The sequence below is a fragment of the Heliangelus exortis genome, chromosome 21 (assembly GCF_036169615.1).
Source record: "Heliangelus exortis chromosome 21, bHelExo1.hap1, whole genome shotgun sequence".
Lineage (NCBI taxonomy): Eukaryota > Metazoa > Chordata > Aves > Apodiformes > Trochilidae > Heliangelus > Heliangelus exortis.
The window spans coordinates 7,629,430-7,645,281 of record NC_092442.1 but is presented as its reverse complement, the minus strand read 5'-3'; the positions used below and the strand labels follow the sequence as shown (position 1 = coordinate 7,645,281).

The window sequence follows — 15,852 nt, the reverse complement described above, 5'->3', positions numbered from 1 at the left end:
AACTATAACTACGGATTCTAACAGCCTAGATCTTACCCTGGAACCACTGCTAATGCCCAAAATGTATGAGGAGTCAAAGATGCCTTTCTACAGAAACACACTACAAGCTTAAAAATAATGTATTAGAAATATTTTAGAATATTATTTCAAACAAATCGTTGTATGTCATAGATGAACTTGCAGAATAAGCAATACAACTACTAATCACTAAGAATCCAAAAATTACTGCTGAGGAGAGTGGGAAAGATGCAGCACATACACATGATGGTGCACAGCAGGATGCTAGAGAAGCTGTAAAACTGATGCCATTACAGTAGGGGTGCTCTGAATCTGCCATCACAGCAACTTCCATTACAGACTTGTAGTTTTACTTTTTTTTTTTTTTTTTTTTTTTTTTTTTTTTTTTTTTTTTTTTTTAATGGGAAAACAAGTGGCTGCACACACACATAAAATTCATTGCAAATGTGGATGTGGCTGACCTCAGTCCATTAGCTTTAATGGGAACAGGAGGGTTGGTACCAGCTTTCTCAGCTGTGCTGAGGATTTCAAAGGGAATTATCCCATATCCCAGCCAGGCAAAAAATTAGCTGATTATATTGAAATGTTGCAGTCCCTCCTTGTCTCCTTCCACTGAGCACATGCCCAAGGTTTGTTTTTCTGTGCCTGGCAGTTGGGCACAAATAAGGGGTGAGGGGTTTGCCTCTGACTCTTAGTGGGTGAACGGATGGGTAAAAATGTGAACCTTGAAGTGTAAAACAGAACAAAATGGGGGGGAAGCAAAAAGCTTTGCTCCCAGCAGAGGGAGCTGCATCAGTGACCTGCTGCTGGCAACCTGGGCAGCTGAGCTCTGGGGAAGGAGCACTGAGCACAGACATGGGAAAGAGAAAAATCATCCCAAGAGTTTCTGCAGCTTTTCCCAGTCCTGACCCTGCTGCAAGCTGTTCCTCACGGATTCGTCTGCAGAGCTTTCCTGACGCCCTGGAATTATGTTTTACTGAAAATAAACCAGATTGTTCCGACCTCAAGTCTGCCCGGGTGGTATTGCCAGCATTGGGTGACTCACCTCAGATGACCTTTCTCCAGCTCACAGGTTTTCCCAAATTCTGGGCCATTTACGGTGTCATAAATATTTGAATAAAAACAAGCTAATGAAAAGACTACTTTCAAACCATTTTCTGTGATTCTCCAGATATGATTTGGTTTTTTCCTTTTTGTTTTTCTAAACACCTCAAAGAGGACAAGAAATGTGGCACAAGACTGTCATTGTATTCCTCCAAAACTTTCCTAGAAATTACAGAGCAAGAAGAACGCACAACATGTTGAAATGCAAGGAAAAGCCACACCTCACACTTGGCCATGAATTCAGCTATTTTGCAATTCAGCTAAGTGCAAATGATTTCTTTGCCCCCTGTCCCTTTCAGCCTCCCCAGCTGCCCCGCTCCTGCCCACCAGCAGTCTGGGCACACACCAGGAGAGGGTGCCAAGCCCCCGGCTTCTGAGCATGGATTTCGGCAGGAAAATCCCGCTCCGGCAGTCTCAGCCATCCCTCTGCGAGGGCTGTGATTAAAACACCGACCAACGCACCCCGGGGATGGGGGAAAAGAGGGGGTTTTTTGGACCAAAAAGCAGACCAATACCTTTAGCTCTGTTTCAGCAATACGAGGCAATAAGTGCCTGAAACCTGCCTGAGGACGGTAGGGAAGAATCAATCTACTTTTCGCTCTATTTAGAAAAGGATTTGCCCTTTAGATGTGGGTGCATCTCGGAGGGGCAGCCGAGCTTCTGGAGATGCAGAAATCCTTCTAAGATCTGAGAGCATGAAATAGCAATTCACGCTGCAAAGAGACAGGGAGGTTTAGCAGGAATAAATCTTGGCTGGTTCGTGAAGTTTCAGAATGACTGTTCTAAAAATCCATCATCACTGGGAGGCGCAGCTTTTATACCTAAAATAAGCCCAAATTCCCCGGCAGCCTTTCAGCCTGGCTCTGCACCCCACCTTTGGAGAAACCTACAGGATTAAAGGATAAAATTAATGTACTTGATATTATACACATTGCAGACGATTTAAAATCCCCCCGCAGTGACAACCGGGCTGCGAGAGATTCCCCGCAGCCCCTGCGCGTGTCAATGCCCGCAGCATTCCCGTCTGCGGGCACGGGGGTGGGATGGCACACACGGTATTGCGGGTAACGGAATACCGGCTGGAATAAAATGACTTTTCAGAAGCCGGGCAGGGAAAACGGCACAAAAGCCCCAAAACGTGTGCGCAGGTGAGGGGGGACCCGTTCCGCCCCCTCCTCGGGGACTCACATCCCCCCCGGCCGCGGGTGTCGCAACCGCTCCCGGACTCAGCCGCGCCCCGCGGGGAGGGGGGGGGGGCGGCGCGCAAGCAGCGCGGGGAGGGGGGGGAAGGCGGCGCGCAGGCAGCGCGCAAGCAGCGCGCAGGGGGCGCGGGCAGCGCTGCCGGCCCCGCGCCCGGCCCCGCCGGCCGCCCCGCGCCGCCGATGCTGTCGGTGCCGGTGCCGGTGGGGGCGGCGCGGGGCGCGGGTTCCCTGCCCCGCCGGCGAACCATGTGCAGCGGCGTCGGCTGCTTCTGGGCGCTGCTCTCCGCCGGCCTCTTGGCCGCCTGCGTCGCCGCCTTCCTCTCCCCGGCCTGGCTGCTGCCGCCCGGCCGTACCGCCGGTGGGTTCGGCTTGCTCTGGCGCTGCGCCGGACCCCCCCGCGGCTGCCACGGCTCCGCCGGTCCCGGCGGCTTCGGAGACATCCCCTCCGGTTCCTGGCAGGTGAGTGCCTCCCCCCCGCGACCCCCTTCCCGCCTACCTCCGGCTCCCCGGCATCCCCCATCACCTTCCCAGCATCGCCCCTCTCCATCCTGGGCTCCCCGACATCCCCCCTTGCCCTTCTGCTTTGCCGGCATCTCCCATCACCTCCCCGGCATTCCTCCTGCCTGCCTTGGGCTCCCCCGTGTCCCCCCATCACCTCCCGGCATCCCCCCAGACGTGCCCCAGCCTCTCCAGCACCTCTCTGTGCTCTGCACTCTCCTGAAATCCCCCTGGGATCACCCCAGCCTCCCCTGTTCTGACCCATGTTCCTCACTGCCCTTTCATCCTCTCTCCTAGACCTGCTCCAGCATCCCTGTCCTGCCCTGAGCATCCCGGGCATCTCCTGTATCCCTCATCTTGCCCCCGAGCATCCCTGGTGTCCCACCCCTCAGCACCCCTACATGTCCTGTAGTCCCTGTGGAGCCACAATCCCTCTTTGGGGTGCTCAGCCATACTTGGGGTGCTCCATGGGAACCTTCGTGCTGGTGTGGTGCTCAGCACAGCCTGAGTGTGCCCCTGGTGCACATCCTGGCCATGGCAATGCCACTGGTGTGTCCCAGCCACCCTGTGCCTCACACTGGGGCCTCATGTCCCTCCTGGGACCCACCTGGGTGAGCTCCTGGGAGTCAGGGGAGAAACAGGAGAGGTTTGGTGTTCCTGGCAGAGCAGGGAACAGCACTTGCTGGCTGAGTGGGAGAGCAGAGAGGTGGCTGAAGCTGCTGGGACATGCAATGAAGAAATCAACACTGGACATGGGGACTGTGGCTATTCCAAGACAACCCAGGCTGATGTCCTTTGCCAGGGCTTGGGAGGAAGGAGGATGAGGTCTCCCTTGCCCTGTGGGGCCTGGGCTTGCTGTGGTGTCCCTGTGTGACAAAGAGCTGCCTGTCCCCTCTGGGTGTGTGGAGATCACACAAAGCCTGGCTCTGGCATCCCACCACCCTCTTGCCCCTGCTTATCATCCTTCCCTCATTTCCCTTTATCCTTAGCTTCTTACCCTGAAGTTGTGAGTGTGATTTCACTGCTGCTGCTCAGAACATGTGAGCTGTGATTTGCTGGGGGTCACTCCGTAGCACAATCCCAATCCAAGTGCTAAATCCCTGAGAGGTCGTGGCTGTGCCCAGCACAGGGAGTGTCAGGAGATGGATTTCTCAGCCTGCTGCACTGTTATCTCTTCCAGGATGCCAGGTCTGCGTGTGATGGCTTCAGTCCCACCATGGTCCCTAAAATTGTCATTAAAGACAAATATTGTGAATTGCAAAGAAAAGAACCGGCTGTGTAAAATCCTTCCTATTTATACAAAAACGTGCAAAAATGCCATTGTTTCCCTAGATTGGCTTTTGTTCAGTCGTTTTTGCAAAAGTGATTCTGATAAACACTTCCAAATAATAACAAACTTTAAAGATAAGAATGAAGCTCAGCAGTGACTCATTTAAACAAGCATCAGCTCTGCACAGCCTCAGCCTCTGAAAACACTTCAGATCCAAAATACAGTGTAATGCAAAGCCTCTGAGCTCCCAAGCCTGGGTTGTGGTAGTGACTGATAATATCATGGTCCTGAGTGGAGTTTGCAGGAGATTTTGGTGACCCATCCTTGTCTCCTTTATTAATACCACACAAATAATTAATGAACAACAAACAGCACAGTTTCATTCAGGAGAAAAGTGCCCCTTGTAGCAGCTTTTTGCCACAATGAGGCTGAGAATACCTGTTGTGGTAGTTCTTTGGTGGGGTGGAATGTAACAAAACATCCCTGACAGCTTTGCTAAGCCAGGCAACAGCTTTGGTTTTCTTGCATGAGCAGCGCTGGGACCTGCACACTTCAGTGCTCAGGAGCTGAGTGCTGTGAGCCCCGTCGACAAGTTCAAGGAGGAAATTACTCCTTTTTGGAAAGATGGGGACACTGTGGCTCTTTTTTCTTTGCTTTCAGAACTTGTGACATTCATTTCCAACCTTTCAAGCACTCCTGTGGGCAGCTCCTTCTTCAAATGAGGAAGGGAGTCTAAGAGCTTTGGGAAACAGCCACCAGTTTTGGTGGCAGAGACTGAGGAGAAGGGGATGAAGCAAAGAAGGAGGTGGCAAGGGAAGCAAAGGCCAATGTGGGACTCAGCTCTTCTAGCCTCAAGCTGGTGAAACATCTGGGGGGATGCTGAGAGCACATCTGGGGGAGGGTGCCCACCTGCAGCTCCCCAGGGGTGGGAGCAGCCTGCAGCCAGGATGTCCATCCCTGGAGACCGTTGTTCTTTGTGTTTCCTGAAACGTGCATGCTCACCACGTTTCGAATGTTTCCCTGTTCAAATGCGCTGATTTGACGAAGGGGTGGGGGAGCATTCAGCCCTGCAAATGGTCTTTAATGCCAGTTGTGTGTTTGCACTTGGGGGATTATGTTAATCATGCTACAAATGATGCTTTGAATCATGTCTAGAGGTTAATTAACATGCCTTTCTTCTCTTAAGAGGGCCTTCATGTCTGCTTAGAGCTGCTGCCTTTTTTCTGCTTCCTTTCATAATTACTTTGCAGCTCTCTAATATCATGGGTACCTTTAAATTAACCCTGTCAGTGCTCAGGCTGCTGAGACTTTGCACCGTGCTCAGCATCATGATGGTGATTTGATGAGGTGCAATATAATAAAATATCCTGAAAATATGCCTGAAGACATTGTGGCCAGGATGTCTCCTGCAGGCTGAGACCTTGCAGGAGCTGGTGGGAGCAGGAGAGGGTCTGGTTGGAACCAGGTGTGGAGAGAGGTTGATGATGGGGATATTACCCAGGGGCCACAGCCGATTTCTAAGCAGGTCCCTTACATGGATGATTGATGAAAGAAGGATCCATTGTGAGAGGATCTGGAGCCCTGAGGGTTGGAGAGGAACATCCCAAGGGGCACAGCCCTGTGAGGAGATGAGATTGCTCTAGGGAGGCCAACTGGTAGAGCTGGGAAAAACGGGTGAGCTTCTGAGCTCTGGGGTGCTTCATCTCATCTCCCCACTTTTTTTGTGTGTGTGTATGCAAAATAGTGCTTTATCCTGAACTGAATTATCTTCTCTTTCAGTGGGAGCATTTGGCTCACGGGTCCCTGTCTCAATGCACACTTCAGAAGCTTGTGCTGCTTCATTTCAAATGTCTATTTTTATTTTTCTAGATAGTCTGCAATTATTTTCAGGCTTTGCCAAGCATGTAATCTAAAATAACAAAGAAGCTGATCAGCCCCTGGTGTTCAGGTTAAAACCACATGGATCACTTGCCTCTCTAGACAGTGATGCCCTGCTGGAGCAGAGCACAAAAAGACCCACTCAGGACAGGGAGGAAGGCTTTGCATGGCCCCAGGAGTTCTCTGGGTGGGTCAGCCTAGTGAAAATGCACAGTAAACTTGCTTACCCTCTTATTAGGAAGAGCTGAAAGGTTTCATAAACCTTCATTGCTGGTTTCTCTTGGTGTCAGTTCAGCACTGGATTCCTTATGTAATGTGTGGTTTGCCCATTGAGGTCAGATCTGCAGAGCTGTGAGCAGCCCTGTTCCCATGCTGGGTTGTCTGTCTACAAACCTGCAGGAAAAACAGAGAATCCTCAACCCTGTGCCTTGGGAAGAGCATCACCTGCATCCATCAGACATATTTTGGGCTGAATGTTGCATTTCCCCTTTGTAGGGCCCAGAGCAGAGCCTAGCTCAGGGGTTCTGATGATGGGACATCCTCTCCATCCTCCTGAAGGTACAAGTCCCACTCCCTTGGGGCTTCTCTACACTGGCTTTGTAAGAAAAAGCCAGATGGAAGATCTCTGTGACCTGCAGGGTGTTCCCTGGCCCAGGATGATGAGCCCAGCTTTGCTGCCAGTGCCAGGAAAGGGCTTATTCCAAGGAAGGATAACAACAGTGTGGGTAAAAAGGTCTGATCTGGTACCCAGCCACAGTGCACTGCTTGCTGCCTAATTAAAATTTAATTAAGTTGGTTCACATCTCTTGATGGAGGTCACAGGCACACCATTGATGTGCTAATGTCTTACTTTTTCCCCTTTTTTTTTTTTTTTTTTCCCTCTTTCACCACTATCCATCATCCTCTTAGATAAAGCAGTGTCATTAGGAACTGCTTTCCAGTGTCCCAGATGCAATGGCACTGGAAGACATGCAGCCGTTCATCAGACATTATCTGTCTCTTATTTTCTCCCTAATTAAAAAAAAAAGTTTTTTGTTTTTTGCTTTTTTTTTTTCCCCTTGAATCAGTTTTAGCATTAACCCCTTTGGTGTTTATTTTGAATTAGCTGCTTAGCTTGAAAGTGGGAAATTCACCTGGAAGGGCAGGACTGGCCGAGCTGTGCTGGGGGTGGGGAAGTTGTTGCAGAATTTTGTGCATGAGCAGCTAAATTTGGGCTGGGGAGAAGTAACTTCTGTGCATGCTGCAGCACAGCCAGGTGGATGTTCCTGGTTTTCACCCAGATCTCTTGTGCCTTCACGAGGAGAAGGCACTGCTGTTTTGGGTGCAGGGCAGTCTTGCCCAGTGTGGTGTGGGTGAAAGACACCACTGTATTGGCACTGACCCTTTCCAGCCCTCTTTACCTGCCCTCCCACAGGCAGTGGTGACCACTGCTCCTCTACCAGGAGCCTGGGCAGCAGCATCTTGAGCCATGCAGCAGAGCCAGACCCAGCTGCCAACATCTGCATCACTTTCCCAGCAGCAGCCTCTGGTGTGGCCTCCCAGGTCCCTGCCAGCACTGCTGCAAATCCCAAACCCCAGATCCCCACTCAGCACCTCCATCAAGTGCTGATTTGCTTTTTTAAGAAGGTTAAAAACCCTGGTGTCCCTTTGGTTTCTGCCTCTCCAGGTACAGCACTATCCTCTTTAACCTCAGAACATTGACTCTGAATGAATATTTTATCACAGAGCTCTGATGGGAAGGGACTGCATGCAAAAAAAGACATTTTTTTGATTAATGTTGCCCCCTTTTCTCTTACATTTGATTTTACAGCCAGTTTTTCCCCAGCTCATTCAGGGTTTCTGAAACAGTTTCTGACTCAAGCCCAGACATGCCACAACCTTCACTCTCTCTCAGCCTGTGGCTTTATTTCCTAATTATTTACAGTATTTATTCTCTGACCACACGTGCAAAGATGCTTAAACACACAAGCAGTCTGTAACCTTGCCTGCAGCCCAGTGCTCCAGGTACCACAGTGCCCATCAGGGGTGGTCAGGTTCTAACTATTAAGTTGTATTAATAAACTAATGTGCATCATGGTGTGACCCAGCACACAGGACATGATAGCAGGAATTTTGCCAATTTGGTTTATCTCTGCCAAGCCAAACACCTGAGACTGGTTCTCAGCACTACATCACTGGACCATTCTTTTTACTCCTTTTACCTTTTCCACTTTAAACTGTAAAGAGAACAGATTCTGTCTTTAAAAGATAAATTAAATTTAAAAAAAAAAATCACTAGTGATTCTCCCCAGGGTGGTAATTTTGTGACATTTTAATTTTGGTTTGAGGTTTTTTTGGGTGTGAGTGAAAAAGCATCTTCAGATTTATTTATTGCTTAGTGAATGGCAGAGCCATGGCACGTGTCAGACCCGTAAAATATTAAAATAATGGGCAGGGGATTGTTGCTAATCAGAATTTATTACGCTACATCAAGGCATATTTAGTCCCACCAGGGGACTATTAATTTGTTTGGGGATAAACAATTAATCTCCCTGGGACTGGGAGCAGAAAATCTGATGTGTTTTTTTGTCTTTTCCCAGCATGGTAGAGGCAGCCCCGGGCTGTTGGGCTCCTGGGGGGTCTCCTTGGTGTGGGTGAGGGTCTGCAGTGCCCAGGGAGAGGCAGCCCAGGAGGCAGCGAGGTCCTGCTTCTCCCTGGCCAGGTTTGCAGTGGGAGCTGGGATCAATGGGCTGTTCCCTGCTCTTGCCTGAGCTGGGTGGGCTCTCACAGAAAGCCTCAATGCAGCCCATTCATTTTCCCCCCCACTCCCTATTTTTGAGTTTCTGAATTTTTATCCTGTTTCCTGCATCCTCTCCTTTCCACTCAAGATGCAACAGGCACAAGCAGGGAGGACAGAGGGAGGTGCTGCACAATAGGAAGGAGAAGGCTTAACTGCTGCTGTTTGGTACCTTTGTTCCATGGACTTCTTCAAACTTAAGGCTCATTCTTTTTCTTCAGAAGTGGCTGTCTGACCTGCAGGTGCTATTCCACCTTGTTTTTAATTCCTGGCCAAGGTCCTGGAAAAATTAAGACAACAGCAAAATGTCAGTTTTACAGGAACATATCCAATGTTTTGGCAGGTAATGCCAACAGCTTAAAGGGAAGAAATTCACAAATTTTGTTCAAGCAGCTCTGGTCATTCCTTACCAGCATAATATAAGAACCAGGGTCTTGCAGCAGGTTGTGTCCTGAAAAACACCTTTGCACTTTCCTGCAGGGATTAGGTTGTTAGTCATAGGTTGTTTCCAGCAGAAGCTGTGAGTTTTTAGGGGGATTTGCCCTACCATAATTAAGATGAACCTAGATCATTAAAAATAATATGCTTCACATGGGAGAGGAACAAGCCTGCTCCACAAGACCCCTTTCTGCTGAAAAATTCATTGCTCTAAATAATTGATGATCCTTGCAAAGGAGGATGGTTTGCAAGTTGCTGGGTGGAAGGTGAAACTCGGGCAGCAGGCAGAGTCATCTTTTTTTTCTCTTTATGAATTCCTATTTCCTCCCCATGCTGCTGCCCCGGTAACAGTGAGGAGTGGGGCTGTGTCTGCTCTCTCTCTGCAGCACCCTGTGCCTGGAGGGTGTCTGTGCAATGGGGTCACCCATCCCACCCCAAATATCATTGATCACTTCTGGGGTACAGAAGGGATAAGGGGCCAGTTTCTGCCAGGGTAGTCCCAACCCCATCTCTTTTGCCCTGAAGCAGCCCTTGTCTCTTTGGGTCTTGGTGGGGTGGAAGACACCAGAGAACCAGATACCTCTCTGCTGCCACAGTCCCTCCCAAAACAGCCTCTCAGTTTCTCTCAGTAGTGGTTTGCACTGCTGTGCCTTTCACCTTGCATGTCAGGAATTAATTTATTTCTGGGACAGCATTTGCATTGCTTGTGTGGAGTATAAATAGGCTACAAATAAGATGCTGATTTTTAATCACTGCATAGCAGTGGGGGAAACACTCACACCAGGGTGTCAGGGTGCTGCCCATACTCTCCTGGGCTTGTATTTGGTTTATAACCATGGTTGCCCAAAAGCTCAAATATAGGGAAAGAAGTAAAAAAAAAATAAAATTTAAATTTCTAAGCAGAATGTCTCAGCAGGATGGGAGGGATGGCCAAGGGTGGGTGGATATCAGACCCAGGTTCCTTCAGGCAGCTCCTGCACAGGTTATGAAAATGAGGAGCATTAGGAAAAGGGGGACAAGACCTGTCTTACAGCTGCACTGCTTCAGGGAGCCAAGAAGTCAGCGTTACTGCAGGGTGACTCACCAAAACCAGGAGCAGTTGTGTGGAATTTGCCAGGACTTGAGGTGGCTGCTGCCATGCTGGGACTGAGATGCCCTGGTGCTGTTCAAAGGCTGCCATGAGCTGGGTGCTGGGGAAGGAGGCACCCACCATGGGTTCCCTTGCTGCCCCTTGTCACATCGGGTCCCTGCTGCCACAGGGACCATCTTGCTGTCAGTGCCACCCCCTTAGCAGAGGTGGAAATGTCACTTGCAATGGGGACAGGCAGAGCAACAGAGCAGCAATCAGGTGCCCATACCAAACAGCAAGCTATTTTTGCTGTAAATCAATGCTTTTCCCACTTTTAGATGCTAATGCAGTTTGGTTCTTATTGCCAGAAATAAGTACTTCTGGCACCCCAAAGCACCATCCCAAAGTGTGACCTGGGTTTGGATAACAGTCCTAATTGACCCAGTTTTGTTGCAAAAGAGGGTAAATTAAAGCCAGAGATGCTGCAGGAGGTGAGGTGGGCTGGGAGCCATGAAACCTCTGCAGCAGCAGGTTCCTCACCGTGGAGCATCAGACAAAATACCTCCTAATTGCCCAGCTGGCAGGGGTGGGCACCATCATGAGATGAATTTCAGCTCTCAGTGGAGACACTGACACACATTGCAGGTATCTAATGGCACTCGTGTTGGTGACACAGCCCTTCATGCGTGTAAGACATCTGCTATTATCACCACAGCCTGAATTCTAATAACTCCTGGGACCACCTAGGGGGCAGGTGAACTGAGGGGCTCAAGACTGAAAGGTGAATTTCAACAGAAGGTGGAAAGGAAAGAGTGGGAGAAACCACTCATGATGGGCCCCCCACTTGTCACTTCAGGAGGGGGAATTTACGGGGAGGTGTAGCAGGGGGCTCACCTCACTGACATCTCTGCTTGTCCTTCCAGACCAGTGCTGTGCTGTGTGCAGGTGGCTGTGCCCTGCTGGCCCTCAGCTCCCTGCTGGCCATCGTTGCTGTCCTGCTGCCTGGTGGAGCCTGTGAGAGGAGAGTCTGCACCCTGGCTGGCTACATGCAGACAGCAGCAGGCAAGTGATGGGGACTTTGCTCTTTGGGGTGGAAGGATGGGGCTCTTTCCCCCCACCTGAGGTGTTGCTTGGCCACCTACAGCCTCCTGAATCTCAGCATCAAGAGGTGCTTCCAAACCCTAAGTAGTGGTGGGAGAAATGCAAGTCACCTTGCAGTTCAGCAATCTCCTCCTGCATCCATCCTCAGACAACCTATTGAAAATCCCCACTGCACAGATCTGTAGGTCTGTGGCAGAGAGCCTGGGCTCCAGGTCCCACTCATGATCATGGAGGACACAGAGCCAGGGTGAGTGGTGGAGACCCAGCTGCATGCTGGCAGGGTCTGCCACCCCTCCTGGGCTCTAGTAGAAGTCTCCTGTGAAGTTTGCAGTCTCATTCAGGCCATCTTTGCCTTTAAACCTGTGGAGGGATTTCCCTCCCTGAGATTTTTACACCCAAAGTCAGTCTGTTGCCCACCCTGTCCCTCTGCAGCCCTCTTGATGCTGCATTTGCTGTATTGCATTCCAATTGCTTACACTTCTGCCTTGGAGAAGTGCTAAAGCAAAGGTGAGGATGCAGGCAGCTGGGGAAGATCTGTCCCCATCTTGTGCTCCCTGGAAGGGTACAAACCCCACCCAAGACCAGTCTCCACTGCAGGGAGCCACATCTCCAGGAGCTGAAGTGTTGGACTACACAACCCCAACTGGACGTGTGCCAGGAACAGGAGATTAAACCACTCAGTCATGTTTGTGCCCGAGAATAAACTCCTTTCCTTGAAGAAATCCTTGGGGCCAGCCAGGCTTCATTATCTGTCCAACAGCATTCAAGCAGCTTTTGGGGGAAATCCTGTTATGTGCTCTGCTTGCCAGGGCTCATCCTGCGGGAGCCGATTTGGGAACAGATGGAGCTGCAGCTCAGCCAGGCTGTGGGTGGGCACAGGCAGCTGCTTGTGTCCCCTCACTGGTGACCACTGCACCCCTTGGAGGCCATGAGCTGGGCATTCCACTCACCCATCTCTGTTGGATGGGGGCTGAGGCCAACAGGTCCTTTGGGTGCAGGAGAGAAGCCTGGAGCCAGCCTGCCTCAGCACCAGTCTGGGCATGCTGAGGGTCATCATGAGGTGGCTCAGGGTGGTGGGATGGAAAGGGTAACCCTGCATTACCTTTGCTCAAGAGGGTGGCACATCCCCACCTTGAGCCAGACACAAGCGGGTGGGACGTGGGGGCTTAGGAGGAGTCCCTGGAAAGGAAACAGAGAGTGACAGATAAATACAAATGAGGCACTCTGAGGGGCTTTGGTAATATTGAACAGGCTGTAAATAAGCTGTAGGCTCTAAGCGTTATTGACAAATGAAAATTTACTGGGGAGGTTTGAGCAAGCTAATGAGTTGCTTTAAACCCTGGTGCTGCCTTGCTAAGCATTTTGTATTGCACTTTTTAATTTTGGTTCACTGTGGATTAATTCCCATTCAGAGCGAGGCAGCCCTGAGTCAACAGAATTAAATGGTTTAATGTATTTGTATTCTGAAACGCTGCCTTCCCCCCTCCAATTCTTCTCCCTGTTCCCCCCCCCCCCCCAATATGAGAAAGCTCTTAATTAGACATCAGCTGCAGCTCAGTAAGCAGCTGGGTGACAGCAAAACTCCTCTTCAAAAATCATATCTCATGGAGAAAAGCAGGGGGATTAGGGTAGGTTAATTTCCAAGGTAGGATAAGGAAAGCAGAGCAAACCTGTGGGGTTCTGAAGAGTTTTCTAATGGAGGGGAGGACAGGTCTGCCAGGGGGACCCCTACAAAAGCAGGGACAGTGGGAGGGAAAAGGGAGCCACAATTCTCCCAAATCCATTAAAAAAAAAATTATCAAATCTTTATTCCCATTTTTCCCATCCCACAAAAAAATAACTCAAGGTATTTTGCAAAACAGCAAAGGCACGAGTAAATAAGCTTAATACTAAAAAACATTAAATCAGGCAATTTAATTTCCCAATAAAGACCCAGATGCAGCCAGCCAGAAGCATGAAAAATGCCATAAAGTGGATGAGCAGAGGCACTGGCAGGGCCAGGATCAGTCCCCACAGGCTCTGCACCGTATCAGGAGATGCCCTCAGCCACACTCACATAAATCCAGGTGCAGAGGCCAAGCTGAACAAAACAAGACCCAGTCCTGAGAGCAGCCCCACAGCAAGGGGCAGTCAGGTTCCAGCTTTGTCTTTAACATTTTCCTGGCTTTTTTTTTTTTTTGAGAGAGAACCATGTTATGTCTTTTCCAGCCCCAGAAGGAAGGAAGATAAAAACCTCAAGCAGAGAAAGCAGAGCATTAATTGCAGACACAGACGTGCCATCAGGGTTCAGAGCTGGGCTAATTGCCACCATACGTTGAACACATGATTTCTGATGCCTGGCATCCACCCCTTAGAAAAAAAGCCAACATATTCCCACAAATTACAAGAGGATGATCCCTAATGAAAGAGTAAATGAGCAGCAGCACAACAGGGAAAGGAGGAAGGAGAAAAGACAGAAGATGTACTCAGTTCTCACACCCTACCAGCAAAGCCAAAGCTATCCCTGAGAGATTAGATGGAACTCACTCCTTAAACAGAGTGCTAGCTCACAAAAAACAAATTTCTGCTCCCCTACCTCCTCCTCAGCCTCCCTGGAGGTGCTGCTATGCCAGCTGGGGTAGCCAAACTGGGCCAATTTATGTGTGGTCAGTGGGGTGAGCCCTGACCCCCAGCTGCAGCCCCTTGCTGCTGATCAAGAGGGGCCCTGGGGCTAACCCCAGAGAGGGGGAGTACAAATGGTGCACAGCTGAAATCCTCCCACAGTCATTTTTCAGCAAAAGTCACTTTGCTGGCATTTGAAAAATAGGTGATTCCAGACAGAAATATGTCCTACCATCCAAAGATGTAAGGGAAAGGCAAGGGATGTTCTCCAGGGCTAGCTGTGCCTGTAAAACCTCTCTGGTGGCTTCCAGGTGCTGTGCCAGGGAGCTGGGGTTTATAGCTGGACATTATAGTTCATGTCTGCAAAGCTCTCAGACCAGTTTTCAAGTGACTGCAAGTGGCAAAGCTGCTGGAAGGAGTGCAGGGCCACCACAGTGTCTCAGGCACTGGCATCCCCCACTGGCACTGATACCCTGGGGAGCCCTGAAGCCCTGCTCTGAACTGTCACGCAGTCCCCAGCAGTGCCACCACACCAGGGAAGTGTCCTGAAAGCAAGGGGTGCCAAGAGCCAAAGTAGCCTCCCCCAGGTTTCCAGCATGGACCATGTCTGCTCCCTGGCCCAAGAGCATCTGTGCTCCCATGGGAATGGCCTTTCCAGGGGAATGAGGTTTGCTGTGGGTGGAAACTGAGATTTGAGCTGAGGCTGAGAAAATCCCATTGAGCAGCAAATCTGGGCAGTTTTCTGCTTTCGGGGCTTTTGGAACTAAGGGATTATGGCTCTGCTGTTGGATTAAGCTGCTGGTGACCGTGCTCTGGCACCAAAGTGGAATCTGCTGCTGAGGAAAAGCAATAAGTCTTTGTAGACAGCAGGGACTAGCAGCCTCCCTCACAGCTCCTTTTTCTGCCCTAAAAGCTTCAATAAAAACCTCGCTTTTTGGAAGCTTTCACCACATGCTTTTCAGGCAAAGGACTCATGCTTTGCTGGTGAGTGGAAGTGGATCCATTGGTGCTTTGGCACCTGGATGCATCCCCAGCCACCCCACAGCTGCTGATCCTGCCCCTGATCTCCAAGCTCTGCCTGCCAAGTGTCCTGACAGGAGGAGCTGCAGAGCTTTGCACCTTGGCAGGGAAGCCTTGGGGGAGAGTTTTTTTTTCACCCCATGCTGCTCTCTGTCTAATCCTACCACCATCAGCTCACTGCTCAAGACAAACTCAGTGCTGAGGACAAATGCTCCTGACCCACCTGTGCCTTTCTAAGGCTCTTTTTTTGTTTCAAAGAGTAACTTCCCAGCATCACTATGACAGAGTCAGAACAGTTGTAAGACTCCAGCAAGACAGGCAGAAACTCCAGTTACACAGTGCCCTTACTCAGCCACAATTTAATCCCAAATTTTGTGGTAGTCCTAAGAGCTTCCTCTTGCAATGTTTGATTGCATTCTGCAGCCAAGGTCACTCTTGCTGACAGAAGCTGCATGGTGACATTACAGAAGTGGCCTCAGCTTTGGGTTAGTCAAGCAGCAAAGATACGCAGGACACCTTGTGCTTTTTGAATTAATCTGTGATTACTTAAGACACTGATCATCAGGTAAGAACACAAAAAGAGGGAGAATTCTTCAGATCAGAATGAGTCTTTTAAATGCATCCTATCCCAAGGACTGAAGAGCAACCCAGATTAGAATGGGCTGTGCCATTTCCCTGGGAGTGCTGTGAGAGGGGTGAGGGGTCTGTCTCAGCCTCAGGGTGCTGGCACATGCTGAGGGGAAGCACAGAAAGAGAGGTTCCTGGACAGGATGCTGTCCCAGGGCCTGTGTCACAGCATTATTTTGGAAGGCAGCATGTGGTCCCTGCCCCTGTTGTGCCTCTCACCCCGCTCTGCTTCTCAGCCCACATTTGGGAT

The 15,852-nt window shown here is 50.1% G+C and overlaps 2 protein-coding genes across 2 annotated transcripts in view; one reads left to right on the top strand and one right to left on the bottom strand.

The window, feature by feature from the left end:
* Positions 1-2,395: 2,395 nt before the first annotated feature.
* LHFPL7 (LHFPL tetraspan subfamily member 7) overlaps positions 2,396-15,852 on the top strand; it is a 59,117-nt gene continuing 45,660 nt past the window's right edge. The window contains exons 1-2 of the mRNA XM_071765176.1: positions 2,396-2,783; positions 11,177-11,315. Of these exons, the coding sequence (XP_071621277.1) occupies positions 2,505-2,783; positions 11,177-11,315 (418 nt within the window). The 5' untranslated portion in view covers positions 2,396-2,504. The remainder of the gene's footprint in view (positions 2,784-11,176; positions 11,316-15,852) is intronic.
* Positions 11,272-15,852, bottom strand: part of SPATA22 (spermatogenesis associated 22) — a 56,104-nt gene continuing 51,523 nt past the window's right edge. Inside the window, exon 12 of the transcript XR_011730091.1 lies at positions 11,272-12,533. The gene's annotated coding sequence lies outside the window, so the exon portion shown is untranslated. The remainder of the gene's footprint in view (positions 12,534-15,852) is intronic.